Raw genomic sequence first — 17,191 nt, forward strand, 5'->3', positions numbered from 1 at the left:
AGACTGCCAACGCACCATCTGTTCTGAACCATGAATTCTGATCGAATGTTAGTCATCTGATATGTGGGCCAGAAATGGGAAAGGAGCAAAAGTGGAGGTCAACGAGAAAACCACAAAAGAAGTACAGCATTAAGAGTACCCATGGCTGCAGTAGAAAAATTTCTTTGTTTTTAACATTCGGTTTCACTTCAGCTCTTCAACTTCCTTCTTCTGCACGGCCCACAAAACAGCACAGACAAGAATGTTCCACAGACTAGGAGCGCCATATACTTTGTACACTGCCTCCATCAACAACAGTTATAATCTGGCAGATGGCTCCTTCCTGGACTACCAGCAGACTGCAACGCTTTTGCTTGTTCTGTACTTGGTCCATTATCCAGCCATGCAAAAAACACAGAAGTTATAACATACAAACAGCTGATTACCAAGTCCCCACTGTGGGTTTTTAAAATGAAAACAACAACACAGCTAAAGGTTAGAAACAATTCCAGCTGGTTATTTTAGGTGAATTTAACTGACACTTCCATATTTCTTTCTTTTTTCTAAAAGTAGACATTACAAAGGGTCTTACATTTAAAAACAAACATCAGCTTTCATTTATTGTAAAAACTGGCTTACAGGAGGTTTAGCAATTTTAAGCTACAGCAAAACCTTTCAGTTTTCAGCATGACAGTGAGTGGAGATAACACCGTGGGAACAATAACTGCAGTTCAACTCATCTGTGATTCTATTCTGATAGTTATTTTCAGTTGGTAATTTCAAATAGATTTGTATTAGAGATAAATCATGTCATTGGCAGATTTTACTTTGAGGTTCTTTCTGACTGGACTGAGTGGATTTCTCTTCAGTAGACAGATAGTTCAGATGTTAACAATTAGTATCTGTCACAATACTGGGTCTATGACCCAGTGTTTTGTGTTTGTTGTTTAATTTATATTATTTGATTTGGTGTTATTTGTGGGCACCCCATCCGTCCTGGACACCCTCATGTTTCATGTCTAGTCACCCCGGTCTCTATGTTTGTGCATCTCCTGTGCCTCCCCAGTCATATCTCCAGGTCTCAGTGTCAAGTCTTTGCCTTTGTGAATGTCTCTTGTTACCTGTTTTACTTTGACAGTTTTACGTCCTATGTTAGTGTTTGCAGTTTTGCTTCCTCCCGGACTTGTTGTGTGTGATTATCCCCAGCTCTCCTCCTGTATCTCATTCCCTCTTTATCTCTCTGTGTATTTAAGCCCATTGTCTTCTTCTGTTTGTTCCTGGATTTTCTGTATTTCACCCACTGCATTTCCCATGGTCCAGTTTTCACATCTCAGGTTTTTTAGTTTCTTTATACTTGTTTGGAGTTTCCTCCCTGTTTAGGTTTTGTCAGTCTTCCTGAGATTTTTTTGTGTTTTTTTGTTTTGCCTCAGTAAAAGGCACGTTTTCAGTTTCAGTCCATTGCTCGTGTCTGCATTTGGGTCCACACTCTCTCTCCCCTCCACACGTCTGCCACAGCAGACTTGACAGAATTAATTGGTGACCGTGAAATGATTGGAGTTTTTCTGACTGAATAGAACTGAAACCCTTCAACACAGGGTACATGTCTTTATAAGTTCATTTACATTTCAACTTCATTTTAAATTTCAAGGACTCCTTCCTTTTACCTCAAAAACAGAGAAGCTGTCAAACAGCTAACTGATCATCTGCAGAGGAAGAGTTTCACTCAGAATTCATAATTCATCACAGTTTCGAAACCGCATTAGTGAATGATCTTTGTATGGTCTCTGACTCATGTCTTATTTTTGGCTAAGATGTGTCCTTCAATGTGCATATTAACCTAATATGTAGGACTGATTTCTTGCTATTGCACTGTATCTCTAAAAGTAGAACAATTGTGTCTCAGAGTGATGCTGAAAATAGTTCATGCATTCGTTACTTGTAGGATGGACTATTGTTTTAATATTCATTGCTGGAGTTCATTTTACCTATACTGGCTTCTCTTCATTGGCTCCCTTTAAAATTCAGAATAAAATTTAAAATCCTCACTTACAAGGTCTTGAATAATCAGGCTCCGTCTTGTATTAAAGACCTCATAGCACCATATCACCCAAACAGAGCACTTCGCTCTCAGACTGAAGGCATATCTTGTGGTTTCTAGGATATGTAAAACTAGAATGGAAGGCAGAGCCTCCAGCTTTTAGGCCCCTCTTTTGTGACTGCGGCTCCCAGTTTGGATTTGTGATAGAGACACCCCCTCTACTCTCTAAAATTAGGCTCAAAACTTTCCTTTTTGATAAGTCATATAGTTAGGGCTGGATCCAGTGATCCTGAATCCTACTTTAATTAGCATTTTCAATCTTTGCTTTTATACACCACTTTACATTTAATTGTTAGGTATTATTGATCTTTGGCTCTCTTGCACAGTGTGCATTTTGCCCCATCTTACTCCCCTCCCGGCAGATGCCCGCCCCTCCTTGAGCCTGGTTCTACTGGAGTTTTCTTCCTGTTTAAAGGGAGTTTTTCCTTCCCACTGTTGCCAAGTGCTTGCTCATAGAGGGCTGTTTGATTGTTGGGAATTTTGTTGTATTATTGCAGGGTCTTTAGCTTACCTTAAATAAAATTGATTTCAATTGAACTGAATAATCTGTGTAGTTGTCATCATATACCACAGGAAGAAGTTTTCAAAATGAACTTTCAAATTCAGTCTTACCAGCTGAAACTGATTTTAAGTTCTAAACTCTCTTTCTATGTCACTCTCTTCCTGAAATGGATGGAATCTTGGCTGTGATTGATTCTTGCGATTAGGGTTGGTTAGTCAGAGAAATAAGAGAGTGTTTTAAGTATGACTTTGTCTGAGATAAACAATGACAAAAACACACGGAGGAGCAGTCCTGCTCGGTTTTATGAGATCCAAAACTCTTTAAAAAAGAGTGGGGCGCTATACTGTGAAGCTCGCTCAACATACACAGGTAAATATCTTCAGATTGGTAAAGCTGTTGTTGGGTTAGTTCTTAGTTGTACAGTGCACATGTGACAACAATTAAAAGCTACACTTTAGCTATTAGTGACTCATGGTACACTGAAAAAAAGGGACTGGCCATCTCTTGGATATATGTAAGCATCTTGCATGTATTTAACGCAATTGCCTCATGTTTTAAAGATAAATGTAACTATATAGTGTAAAAACTACATGATATGCAGAAAGGGTGTATTAAATTGTTCATATCATGTTCAGGTGAAGTAAGTCAATAAGATAGCAACGTTAAATCTCGTGAAACCACGCGTGATTTCATCTCGCGGGCTTTGGATCGTGGTTTAAAAAATGCATCCATCTCAGTCAAGTCGAGCAGCCAACTCTACGTTTTTTGGTATGTCTTGAGCCGTAATATCACATTAAACCTAATTACGAGGCACTCATAACATAATTTGGTTTTCTGTGTGAATAGATTTGCCAACTGACTCTTCAGTTACATTGTGTATTTACTGCACCGTGGTGTTAGTGAGATTTTGGACATTGAACAGCTTTAGCTAATATCATCAGCGGTATTATGCTAGCTTACATCCCTACCCCTCCTGCCCTCACCTGCTGTCCTTTTGTTTTTGTTTTTTTTTGCTACACATTGAGAGATGACCTCTATTCTGCATTTCACCAGGAGTCAGCTGATGGATTGTGGGTTCAAGGTGTTATGGTAAGAAAGTATATTCTATTTTCGCTTAAGGTTTCTGTAACTTAATTATAATAGGTTTTTTATAATTATTAGGTGCATGCATACTCAAATAGACCACCCTATTAATACAACTGAGAAATCCAAAATCTGCCATAGGTTTAACCTGTATGTATTGTCAGAAAGGTGATTACTGGACTCACATTAATGCACACTTGAACTAAAATGAGGTTGTAACTTGTGGGTTCTTGGGTTGCAAATCAGAAACAAACATCTTTGGATTTTTTTAATCCCATAAGATCTGGAAACACAGTTTTTATTCAACAAAACATTACTGATTAACCAAGCACAGTGCCTGCTGTTATTTCAAAATAATTTTATGTCATTTTAGATGAAATGCAGCATTCCAGTGCATCCCAACCATGCCTTTACAGTCAAGGTTTCTGACGGAGCTGAGTTTCTCTCTGACAGTCTGCTGAAAGTGTTTGCAAAGTGATCGGGGGAACAGGGCACAAAGCTAAAGGATGTAGCTGCCATGATGACAGTAAGAACTTTAAAATTCTTTAACTACAAAGTGTATATGTATTGCATTAGGTCAGTAAAAGATTTTTATGCTGCATCCATTGAAACAGTCAACTATTACCCGTGAGTACTGATTCCACTGAAAGGATGCCATAATTTTCGTTATGCATTTACTGGCCCACTGAGAAAAATTTATCTTTTTAAAAAAATAAATGTTCTGGAAACTATATATCCATAAAGTTGATGTCAAACAGAAACATTTGATATTTCTTTGTAGATGCTGGTGTTGCATGTTGACTGGTTTAAGTTTTTGTCTGGGATCATTTTCTTCTGTGCTACTGAAAAGTTCACAAATCTCTGTTTTCTTTGTTATAATACTTTAGGATGACGTTAATGCTCGAAGGGAGTCTCATCAAAGTGCTCCGCATCCGTGTGAAAGACAATTGCAACATCTTCTCCACGCAGGAGTTCATGGTGAGTGTTTTATGAGTAGATTGTGGCTTTGCAACATTTAAAAATGCATTTAGTTATCCACTTGATCCTCATTGGACCAGTTAGGACCAGTAGTCCTCTTTAATAATTTGAAGTTCACATGAGGCCTGGTAGTGAACTCGGCCACCCCCCCTTGAGGCCCCACCCCCCTATATTAGGGGTCACATCAGTGTGAAAAAACTTTAAATTTGTCATTCTAGTGAACAAAGGAAAATCCCACCAGTATTTACATTAGCTTTTGTTTGAAAAAAAAAAAAGACCAACAGCTAACCAAATTGTGGGGCTGAAAGTCTAAATTCTAACATCTTCTGAGTGACAAAACCTGGATTTCTGATGGGCCGGTGTCTTTCTAACAAAAACTAATGTAAAGCATTTGAAATTATTATGTTTTTCACTCTGTCTTAGAAACTCTGTTAGACCATGAATGGCAGCATGGCAGGCAACTCTTTGGCTATAGCTATTTACTATGTTGCTTGCATTGGTTTAAATTACTCTAACATTAGAACTGGTAGATTCAAAAGAGATGAGTTTAAAAAGGAATCTTAAAGAAATGTTTTGTGTTTAACCAGGACTTGACTGAGGCCACTGCACAGATTGAGAAAACCACATGAACATCTGTCTCCAGAGGATGCACCAGGCAATGACTTTTCTGATGTTGGCATCATCATCGAGGGTATAGTAGTTCTTCAAGATCTGGATAACGTGACCTTTGCAGTAGCCATGCTGTTTGGACCTTTTTTATTCCTTCAATATGAGTTACCCATCACAACTCTGCTACACTTTTGAGGTGATTCAAAGGGTGGTAATGGAGTTGGATGCAACTCAGCTCTCAAGAAAAGCTCACAACTAAGACAAAACTGCTCCTGTAACGAAGCTCACTGTTATGCATGCAAGCTGATCAGCTCTAGGTGAGAGGACATTTAAATCTCACACTTGTTCTGCTGCATTTTGAAGCTCAATTCCAGAAACGGATCGCAGGGTTCATTTTTATAAACTCTGCAACTGCCATGAGGACGAGCTGTTTTTGTTGTTGTTGTTTGTTTTTCCTTTTGCTCTGTACAGCATTTTGGCAGCATTTTTAAATTTCTCTTTGTATTTTTTCTTTCTTTTACTAGTGAAGAGATGTAGCATGAACAGTTATACAGTCTAAATATCCCATATGGGTCGTGTGAAATGGTATTTTCAGTTTCATTCATTTGAAGTAAAGAACGTTGAATATTTCTAAGTGTGCTGTTTTGAACCAAGATGTCACAGTATGATCAGTGCTGTAATTTTTGACAGTCACTGTATCAATGTTATTTTTGCATCTCTTGAATAAAGGTTTTGACCTGCAGGTGCTAATTTCTTTAGTTATTGGGGTAAAATGGGTAATGTTAATAGGAAGGTGTTTGCCAATTCAGTAACCTAATTTAATGTTAATGGAAACTAACATTACCTCAAATTGTTTAGTTATAATTGTTGTTTAACTGAATCTTGACGTCAGAGGCCTTAAATAGAATGTTTTGATTTGTTCTTTCCCAACATTTTTCAAAAGAAAGAGTCTAATTTCTTTGCTGTGATTGATTCCAGAGAACACGGAAGAACTGACATTATTTAACTGTTGATTTATGTAGATTCAGTGGAGGAGTAATGTCAGTTTAATTCTTTACCTACTGTCAATGCAGTGAAATTAGACATTTTGTTTTGAAAGGTTACTGGTGGATGCCAGCAACCATCTTGGAAGAGAACAATACAATCTGTTATAAGGCCTCCATTTGAAAATTGTGTATTTGATACTAGAATATAATAGCAAAATGTAATTTGAAGATAACATGTAGCATTTAAGTGACCAAGTAGTATTGGGTAAAAGTTATTGAATGGTGTTGGGATAAAGTGAGAAAATTGTGAAGGATTAAAATATTTCAAGAGCTCAAATTACTTCATCAAAACATGTTTAAGTCACATTTTATCAACACAAATTGCACAGGTTTATTGAACATGAATAAATTGTGTTAATTTAACTCAATTGTTTAAGTTGCTGCCAAAGCAAAACATCTGTGTGCAACAAATGTCCACCATTGAATTAAGTAAATCCAACAACATATTTTTTTCAGTGTAGAAGTTGCCATTCATTTTATCTGAATCCTCGAATCTCACCCTTCCTAATGATGTCCCTCCATCCATTTCTTTACCACGTTAACTTCATCTTCCCTCCTCTGAGTGTAAGACCTGGTTACTAGTTGTTGCTGATACTGTTGTCACGGTGCAGCAGCTATAACAGCATCTAACATGATGGTTAATTTGTCACATTGTGCCGCATCTATTTTTAGTTTCGTTTTATTGTTTTCTCTCAGCGTTTTACCCCACCTCAGTGGCGGATCTACAACATTTTACAAGGGGGAGCAAGGTCTTTTTTAAAACAGCCCTCACCACTCCACAGTCTTTCCCCCAGCCCACTGACAGCAGGCATCATAATGCCCCCGCTTCGGCACCTTTCGCCACTCCGGCAGAACACACAAAACGACACAGCTTTGCGATCTCCCCAGCATGCAGAGTCTGATGTCGAGGCCTTCTTGGTATGCTTTTAAAATTGTTTTAAAGCTCAATCACAATGTCATTGTACTCTTATCTTCAAAACACCAATTTATACTCCTGAATGTCATCTTGTTGTGATTTTCTTTCACAAAGTCCCAAAATATGTATGACTGTAACTCTAATAATAAAAAGCCAAAACAATCTTACTTTTAAATGTGGTATACTTGCTTTGAAAACATATGTGCATAAACAATAGAATAGAGAATCTGCTAATAGTCAAAATAGCTGAAACAACTTAATTTAAAATATATATTTTTGCATTTCTTTGTGTCTGACGGTGTTGACAAAAACCTTGCACTTCTCCAGCAAAAACATAAATTATTAAAAAAATTTTACACCTGGGAGATTGTACCAAAACATGGTGAGACAGCCAAAACTTTGTGTAACAATTATATGTAAATATGTTTTTGAAAAATCAAAAAATATATTTTAGAAAATTGAAACCTGTTTTGTCCCTAATCTCAGGAATCACTGCAGTATAGTATGTGAAACTCCGCATGGAGCCAACAAAATATCCACATAAAAACTTTATAACTATTTAAATCTTCTAAGAAAACAAGATCTTCTAGAAATATAATTGGGCAATCCAGTGTCAACAAGGAATGGGCTAAAAACGCCCCTGGGCTGCACATTAGAGCTTTGAAGCTTTTTTTTTTACTGGATTTATTTTAACATTGAAGCTTACTGTCCCAGAGTCTGATAAGGAAGACGCGGAAATCCCTTCTGTTTGTCGCAGAACAACGTGAAATCAATGTGATTGAATAATCATATTAATACGGGCACATTCCCGTGACAACAGTTTTAATAAGGTACAGCTTCACAAATTGCACATGTAAAAGTATTCGCAGAGCAAAGACTATAATAAACATGCTTTATTTGAAGAAATGACGTAGCGCTTGCGGCTGATTTGAAAGCGAAACGGAAAATAACTTGACAGCTTTATTCTTCTCGCTGCAGACTGCGGTATTTAAGGCTTAGAGAGTAAAAATGAAACATAAGAGCAGAAATGAAACTTCAGATCAGCAAGAACAGTGTAGGAGTCCTGTTCTATGAAATATTAAGAGCAACTACTGTTGTGAAGTTGTTTTGCTGCAAATAGAACGAAATAAGGAATAAAGTTGCGTCTAAATATCGATATTATTTGTGACTAAAACGCAAAGGGGAAACACAAAGACAAATATGCGACAAATATGTGTATTTGTATGCGATTAAAAAACAAACAAACAGAAAAAAGAAACACAAGCAAAAAAATTTTTTGGTCCTCGGAGAGGTCCGAGGGACCTTCCAGGACAGGTGACGCTATTTTCTGGAGAACATCTCCGGAGCAGGTTGGGTCACAAGTTACCATATACCTCGGTAAGAAGCGAACCACGTTCGTAGTACAGAAAACCCAGTTAGCCAAAATTCAGGAGGAGGTCTGCATTGACTGTAAATCAAAATCTTGCTGACTAGTACCAACTCGGATTACGCCTGCCAGTTTCTGTGGATGCAACTTACCATGCGGGAAACCGCGCTTTAACGTGTTTATCACATTTTAAAAGAAGAAATTCTGTTTTATTCAACGAGAGAGCATTCAAAATGTGCAAAATGCGATATATACCACATGAGTAAAAACATATAGTTTCATATCACCCGTAGCATCAAGCTGTAGTGTGTATTTATTTATTTATTGTTTTCTAAATGTTAAGATACGCGGTGGTGTCTGTTCCCCTGATTGGATAGCAATTCTATGCGGGCCGTCCTACCGTTACCTGCAACTTCCTGTGACGCAAGCTCCTTTGACATACATATGTAATGAACTTCTGAATTACAGACAGTGTGGAGGAAGTCTGCATTGACTGTAAACATCGCAAAGGTTCATATAAAGCGCGTAGGTCAACAGGAGAGGTTTACCAGCACAAAGAGAGAAAATACTATTAGCAGGATTCGTGACTGTAACAGAGAGAGGCACGTTACAAGCTAGCTAATGGTAGCTAAGACAAACGTTATCTGATATTATCATTTAGCAGTGATCCATCAGCTAGATAAAACGCTTAGGTACACGTTTCGGAAACGTTAAAGTAAAGGTTGTTTGGGGAAAAGCTGAGAAAGACAGAAAGACATCGAGAACCTTTTGGTGTGCTTTAGATATTATTGATGGACTTCATTGCTGGATGCTTAGGAGGTAAGTCACTCATCACTTCTGTTCGTTTTTACCGTGTCAGATACCCACTGCGGTTCCTGATATTTGTCATGGTAGCAAACCATCAAAACACTGAGCAGCTTAAAAAAACTATCATACATAAAAACATGTGTATGTAAAACGTATTTAAAAAATATGATTATATACTCTCACTCTCTCACACACACTCACACATCTATCTATCTATCTATCTATCTATCTATCTATCTATCTATCTATCTATCTGTGTGTGTGTATTTAGAAACGACTACTGTGATGTGTGTGCGTGTGTAAAAAATGTATATATACATTTAAAAAAACTAACTTACTATGATGTTTTTGTTTGTTTGCATGCACACACATAATGTGTGATTATATGACGCACGAAATATTGTAGTTTCACTTTCACTAATGGTATGACACTGAAGTTTGCTTTCGCTTCTAAGAAACTGCATTACTGAGCCTCATTTTATTAATGCCTCTTCCACCGATTGATTGGGTTCATTTATGGATGTAGATGTGGTTAACTCACTTCACTGTGTTCCAGAATTATTATTCAGTAGCTTAAATTAACTTATTCTGTACTAATTAATGTGTGGCAGAACCTTTCGAGGCTTGAAACACAGAGAAACATTTGTCGTTTTGCTGCAAGTAAATTCTAGTTATAAATGTATGCCAACTTTCTTTACGGCTCCCTTGTGTCACTTGTTTAGCTCAGTGAGAAGTGAAAGCATCCAAGCAGTGACACAAGCACCACCAGTTTTTCCTGCTGTAAAGGGCTTGGCTCATTCCAACCCATACACAACCTTTTACAGTCCAATTCTATTTTTTGTTGTGTTTAAAGTGAGTCACGTGGAAAATCATGTGCTTTTCCATGTTTAGTGAACCGTCTAAAAACAAATTTGGAAGTTGGCTACTGCAGTTTCAGAATGTCTGTGTTCAAGTTTATCTGGAAAAAAAAAGATCATATCTGCATGTCTGTGAAGGTTCTCAGTCATCCAGGTCATCGTAGTCTAAAGAGCTTGGAAAGAAAAGCTAAAACTATGAACACATTCCTACTGTTTTTTTGTTTTCTAATATCCTTGTTGCATTGAGGTCAGTGACTGCTCATCATTGTGTTATGTCTGATTTGGTGTGTTTCCCAGCTTACAACTGGGGCTCATTTTACAAACAGGTCAAGTGACAAAGCATGTGATTATGCAGGATTAGTACACTCTGTTTGTTTACCACGGTGCTACAAATGGTTGATTAACATACATGTGTGTTTTCTAAACAGTCATTATAGTATTATGTTTGCTAAACTGGTTCTCAATTGCATTTTTTTAACCTCAAACCATAGAATAAGCAAGTATTTGCAAAAATGTGATGGGATATGTCATTTGTTATTTGACTTAAAACGTATATATGTAAACATAGATGAACATGTAGTAGTATATGTTTTTATTTATATTTTGTGAAGGCCCCCCCCCCCAAAAAAAATAAAAAAAAATAAAAGATTTTGTTTTTACTGATACCGTCTTGGATTGCTGTACAGGTACGTTATCTAGTGAAGGTTTCGATATTAAAACTTAATGATGTTTGTCACCAGTTCAAGAGATATAATCAGCACGTGTTACAACATAGGCTCAGGTGAAAAGTTCAAGCTGGCATCACAACATTGGTATGTGCTTTACAGGCCCAGATTACGCAACATTCAAAGGCATGCTGAAGAGAGTTTTAGAGAGTGTTGATGCTCAGAGAGGTGGCTCTGAAGAGGCGATGGCAGTAGACTCTAAAATGACACAACTGCAGCAAGAGTTTTTGAGCTTCAAAGACTGGTCAAGTGGGCCATATGGGTTATAAAGACTGCTTTAAATAGAAACATATGAATAATAAATGAATAGCTACATATGAATTGCAGGATATCTCATGTGTAATCAGAGAGTGCCTCTCTCAGGGTTTCCTATTTTTGCTTCAGTTTGCTCCAGATTAAAACCAAATGATTATTCCAGTATTGTTTCATTGTCTGTAGGTGCGGCTGGAGTGTTGGTTGGACACCCATTTGACACAGTAAAGGTAGGTAATAACAACGTTATTGCCATTTTTTCCCGTTTTTTTTTTTCTTCCCCCCCACTCTCTCTCCTTGCATGTTTTAAAAGTGAAATCAGTTGCTTATAATGTGTAAAACATGCATGATTCTAGTCTTCCAGTGTTGAGGTGATCATTCCAAACATCTTGTCTTTCAGGTTAGACTGCAGGTCCAGAATGCTGATAAACCTCTCTATCGTGGGACTTTCCACTGCTTCCAGTCCATCATACGTCAGGAGTCGGTATGTGGATTTCTTTAGTCGTTCATTTTCTTCATATTATCCAGTGCAGGGTTGGAGCCTACCTGAGCTCTCATAGGGAAAGAGGCGGGGAACATGCTGGACAGGTTACCAATCTATCGCAGGGCGTGCAGATTGCTTTCACAGATCAATCTAATGCTAGTATGCATTATAATATGATTACAGAGATCATAGTTATATATTATAGCTTATATAATATATATAACTTGCTTGTTAGATTAAAGTCAATAAAGTCAAAGTGACGTGTAGACTTAAGTGATGCTTGATTCTTTTTCACACACTAACATAGGGATGGGTATCGAAAACCGGTTCTTGTTGAGAACCGGTTCCCACTGTTTCAATTCCCTGGAATCGTTTGCCATTTTTGCAAACGATTCCCTTATCGAATTCAGTCGCCACGAATGACGTCACCACATTGCGGAGCGTCATTTACCTAGCAGGAAACACGGTGCCTAAGCGGCTCAAACGCTCAAAAGTTTGGTTATACTTTACGAGAACGGATAACAACAGGGCAACTTGCAATACTTGCAAAGTAGATACTTCATTTAAGGGAGGAAACACTACGAATATGCAAAAGCCATTTGTTCACAAAACACGTGATAACCTTAAATGAATGTCGTGTTTTTAATTCCGCTCCGGACTCGTGAATCTCAACCAGCAGCAGCGGTAACGTTTGCACGTCCTCTCCCGTTAATGCAGCAGGTAAATAATCAACTAACAGTGTATATTATGTTAGCGCGATCTGCCTTATTACAAAACCTGCCATTACTGTGCATTTAGGTGACCATGATGAGAGAGACAGACAGAGTCTGGCTCAGATGCTGGCAGTTCTCGCTGCAGTCTTTTTTCCTGGGGACCCTGTGACACCCCGTTAAAGAGCCGTAGGCTGTGGATCTCTTAAGATCTCACTGTTGGGTTTGTAAGGCCATGTTACTCCTAAATTTCTATCTTATTCAAAGAGAAGATAAAAAACAAAGTTCTGAGCTAATCGACCTTAGTGTTCTCCTTTTTTAAAAAGAATCGATAAAGAATCGAATCGTTAAACAGAATCGAAAATGGAATTGGAATCGTGAAAATCTTATCAATACCCATCCCTACACTAACACCAGGCAGTGTTAGGAGAATCAGAGTGGGTCATTGTCCAAAGGTGCACTTTCTCACGTGTAACACACAGCAAGAGACATTGGCCCCATTGGGTAACACACACGTCTGAAAATGGCTTTGGTTTTATGGGCCATTTTAACCACACTTCCCATCAGAATGGTGCTATGTTTTTACTTTCACTGTAATTACTTCACAGATTTTCCCTAAATCATCATATTTTCTTCTTTAGGATTCAGGATACTGTTGGAAATATATATAAAATGGTCATAAGATTTGTTATGCAAATGCATGTTATCAGTCTCACTGTGGTACTGCAGGCTGCTTTATCATAGGGAATGGTATGTAGAAAATAATTAACTGCCTTGAAAGATAAAGCAACTTATGGCTCTTGCCATCACTTTATAAGATGTAATGTAGGTGTTTTTTTCTGACCCTTCTGGTTCTCAAGAGAAAAAGCTGTTCAAACTGAGATCAGGGAAGTAATGACAAGTGTAGATAAGTTCCTCATTGTGATGAAGGAACAATATATTATAGGTCTGGGATATGAAAAAGCTATCAAGAATACATATAGGCTTTAATTTATAGTGTTAGCTTGAAATATATGGGCTTCTGTGAAAACAGAAAATGCGAGTTAACCTGTTTTTTATTTTTTATTTTTAATGATTATTAAAATTATTATTGGATATTAATGCTATTTAAAATTAAGTAACAAGGAAAAAACAGAAACTGTTTAATTAAAACTCTTTTTATCTTTTACCCTGATTTCATTTTATCGTGATGTGTTACTGTATGTCTTATCTTTCACGCTTACCACAGGTATTTGGCTTGTATAAAGGCATTGGATCCCCCATCATGGGCCTTACATTCATCAATGCTATAGTGTTTGGTGTTCAGGGAAATACAATGCGATGGCTGGGGGAAGACACCCCAAGGAACCAGTTCCTTGCTGGTGCTACAGCAGGAGCCATCCAGACTGTGGTCTGCTGCCCCATGGAGCTGGCCAAAACCCGCATGCAAATGCAGGGTACAGGGGTAAAGACGGGCTATAAAAAGATGTACAAGAACTCCTTTGACTGTTTGCTACGCATTTACAAACACGAGGGTCTGCGAGGTGTAAACAGGGGCATGGTTACTACACTTGTCCGTGAAACACCTGCCTTCGGGGTTTACTTCCTGTCGTATGATTTGCTGACTCGCAGCCTCGGCTGTGAGCCAGATGCCCGCTTTTTGATTCCCAAACTGCTCTTTGCTGGGGGTATGGCAGGCGTCACGTCTTGGGTCTGCAACTATCCCGTAGATGTGATCAAATCACGACTCCAAGCAGATGGGGTGGGTGGTGTGAACCAGTACAGCAGCATTGCTGACTGTATCCGGCAGAGTGTCAGAAAAGAGGGTTACATGGTGTTTACTCGAGGCCTCACTTCCACACTGCTAAGAGCCTTCCCTGTGAATGCTGCCACTTTTGCTACCGTCACCCTCTTCCTCATGTACGTACAAGGTGAGGACAGAGGGCCTAAAGACTGTGAGCCGGCCCCGACACAGACAGAGGAGCAGACCCGGCCCACCAACCTGTGACAGCATACAGTGCTCATCCTCAACCCAGGCACTTTAGAAGAATACAGCAAAACAAAATATATATTCAAACTTTTTGTTACTCTGACTTGGTTTCGCATCACATCAGCCATTCCTTGTTTTGAATCCAAATATACTTATACTTTATATCAGCACTTTTTATTTTCTATGGAGCAAAAAGGAGAGCAAAACATCTTTACTTTTAGCAATAATTTAAGTTTAGTGTTTGCTTCTGTAGATGCAGAAGTTGATATACCTCTAATAAGGTGGGGGAAATAGAAGCTGACAGATTCTACAGCTTTTGAAATGACCTCATCCTTTGGATTATTTTGTATAAAAGAAAAGGATTTGTTACTTAGCCTCAAACCTGACAGTATGGCTAGATTGTGTGTATGGTATAGGCACTGGAAATTAATATCTCTATTTACATATATCTTCAAATTTGCAGGGTTTATTTGGATTTAAATATTCCAGAGAATCGTTTTTTAATGTATATCTAAAGAATTTCTCCTGCCTTATAAAATGTTTTTTTCTTTGTGTAAGGAAGCTAAAGCACCTGAAGTGTATCCTCTGAAGATTTGGGTGAGTAACAGGGAACCAATGTAGCGTGTGATAAGGGTGCACAACTTTTCACATTTAAACTGCTTTCAAACCAAAAACCATCACAGCTTCAGTCTCATCCATTGCACGATTAGCCCGTGCAGCACATGCCAGTATGGATGCAAGCAAAAAGCATCAGGTCTAACAGCTCTTCAGGGATCGAATGAAAAACGTATGGGTGTGAATCGAGGTTGCGGTTGCCGTTTTTGTTTTATTGTTTTGCCTGTGGGTGTTGTGTTCTTCCAAATAATATCAAGTTTTATTATTGTTACTCACTGCTGCGTTAAAGGTCTAGTATAAAACCTTGCTATTTTGTTTGTCATTATCTTCTTTTTAAAGGTGATTTTAAGTGTGTGCCTGATATTCAAGGCCAGATATTCATGCTGGGGCACTTTAAAGAAATCTGCTAGAATTGCATTTCTGAAACCAACAAATAACACAAGATTGAGGATGTTCCTTATTTTCTTGACCATTCATGTTTAACGTGTGAATGTGTTACTGCAGGCATGCGGCTTCTTGTTTTTACTCTAGGTCAGGGATCTCAAAGTCATTTTACATTGAGGGCCACACGCAGTCCACTTTCATCTTAAATGGGCCGGACAAGTGACACTCCACTTTCTGTTTAACTGCGCATTTAATCTATGAGATATATTAATATGAAGTAAAGAAGTGCAATTTCAACAGAACCTCTGTTTTTCTAAGTTGTAAATGTGCAAAATTACAGAAAACATTCTGGTAGCTCACTGAACACACTGTACTGTATTTATAAAACCTAAAGCTTTCATTGATTAATGAAAGTCTTTTTGTTTTAACTGAAATTTCTATAACAGGAACCTCTCTGTTATTTAATTGTTTAGCTATTACTTAACTACTTTGGTATAGTATGAATGACTGTGGGGGAGGTCTTTATCAGCAGGAAAGGCTTAAAACGTATAAAAAAATAAAGTTAATCCAAAAATGTGTGCCCTTCGTGATAGTTTCTAAAGTCATCCAGAGACCAGCTGTCTTTGCTGGGCCAATTTTAGGCCCTGGGCCTTATGTTTGACACCCCTGCTCTAGGTGATTCATTGCACTTTGGTGTTCTTCTGACTTTGTCTTGTTTCAGGGAAAACAGATCCAGATTTCTTTAACCATAACTGCCTTTAAGCTCTGGTGGTGTAACATCCTTTGCTGAATGAAGAACAGCAAACAAATTTAAAAGAAGAAATTTTGGATCAGTGTTCATGTTTAAATGTAAATGTTGCTATGACCTTGAGGTTTTCTTCTCAATAAGGGGATACTTTTCTGTCAGTCCTGTCAGACTCCAATCAAAGCTTTTTCGAGCTTTTAAGTTCTCACACTGGCAGCAAATTAAACCCAACATGTTTTGCATTAAAACAATCTACTTACCTGCAGCTGCACTAATTCCACGTTTGTTGAATGTAACACACCTGTTTTGATGTGGAGGTCTTTTATTTTAAGAGTTTAAGAGTTAAGTATTTTGGGGGAGTCTTTCAATGATGCTTCACTTAAACAGAGTTGTGTTGTGGTGGCGGTGATGAATGAAAGCATGATTGCCATGTATGCAAAAGTTGCTTTTGTTTAACTCTATATTCAACTTCTCAAACAGCGACTGGTATCTGTGGCTATAAAGTACATCTGAAGCATATTACATGACAAATATTTAATTTATTTAATCCAGCTCTTTAAAAGATACAATACTTACAGGATATAATTCTGATAATGCAGGATTGTTTTGAAGTGACTGGTTAAATATATATTATATATTTTTTATTCTAAAGTAATAATGCAGTGCAATGCCTTGAATGACCACGTTTAAGTTTAAACTGTCTTTAATCAGTTTAAGGTACCTGGTGTATTTTCACAAAAAAGCTGAGACGTGATATTTTTGCCATGCAGAACCTATTTGTCTATTTTGGCAATAAAGATCTGTACAACTGGGTAAATAAAAATAATTTCAATAGTTGCTTGTTTCTTTTATCTCAGTCTTCTTAGTCAATGCAGTTTTTCATCTTTACTTCACACCAACAGTCACCTCAAGATACTTTATACTGTAAGGTAAAGACCCTACAATAATAGATTCCTGACAATCAGACAATACTGCTTGTGTGTCTGTAGCTCTGCGATTAGCACATATGCATTTTCTGAACAGTAATAATCACACCTCTTCTTTACTTGAGTTGGAGATATAGATT

At 37.8% G+C, this 17,191-nt stretch overlaps 1 protein-coding gene and 1 long non-coding RNA gene across 2 annotated transcripts; both read left to right on the top strand.

Moving 5' to 3' along the window:
- The first annotated feature begins 3,118 nt into the window (after window positions 1–3,118).
- Window positions 3,119–6,707, top strand: LOC146691614 (uncharacterized). The gene is made up of 5 exons (XR_014915080.1): window positions 3,119–3,347; window positions 3,605–3,668; window positions 4,036–4,188; window positions 4,550–4,640; window positions 5,228–6,707. It is a non-coding gene; the product is annotated as an uncharacterized LOC146691614 (long non-coding RNA).
- A 2,257-nt stretch (window positions 6,708–8,964) lies between these two features.
- Window positions 8,965–16,957, top strand: LOC146691615 (mitochondrial basic amino acids transporter-like). Its single transcript, XM_085431499.1, has 4 exons — window positions 8,965–9,396; window positions 11,405–11,448; window positions 11,619–11,702; window positions 13,641–16,957. The coding sequence occupies exons 1-4, from the start codon at window positions 9,369–9,371 to the stop codon at window positions 14,397–14,399; spliced, it is 915 nt and encodes a 304-aa protein (XP_085287625.1). The 5' UTR covers window positions 8,965–9,368; the 3' UTR covers window positions 14,400–16,957.
- The last annotated feature ends 234 nt before the right edge of the window (window positions 16,958–17,191 follow it).

The sequence above is a fragment of the Copadichromis virginalis genome, linkage group LG15 (assembly GCF_057382275.1).
Source record: "Copadichromis virginalis isolate Kocher_CV1m ecotype Utaka linkage group LG15, C_Virginalis_male_GT1.1, whole genome shotgun sequence".
NCBI classification, from domain to species: domain Eukaryota; kingdom Metazoa; phylum Chordata; class Actinopteri; order Cichliformes; family Cichlidae; genus Copadichromis; species Copadichromis virginalis.

What these genes read in the sequence shown, in the direction of transcription:
- LOC146691615 (XM_085431499.1), top strand. Translation starts at nt 9,369, where the DNA reads ATGGACTTCATTGCTGGATGCTTAGGAG. An exon ending in ACCCATTTGACACAGTAAAG is followed by an intron (nt 11,449 to 11,618) that starts GTAGGTAATAAC and finishes CTTGTCTTTCAG; the next exon opens with GTTAGACTGCAGGTCCAGAA. An exon ending in CCATCATACGTCAGGAGTCG is followed by an intron (nt 11,703 to 13,640) that starts GTATGTGGATTT and finishes CGCTTACCACAG; the next exon opens with GTATTTGGCTTGTATAAAGG.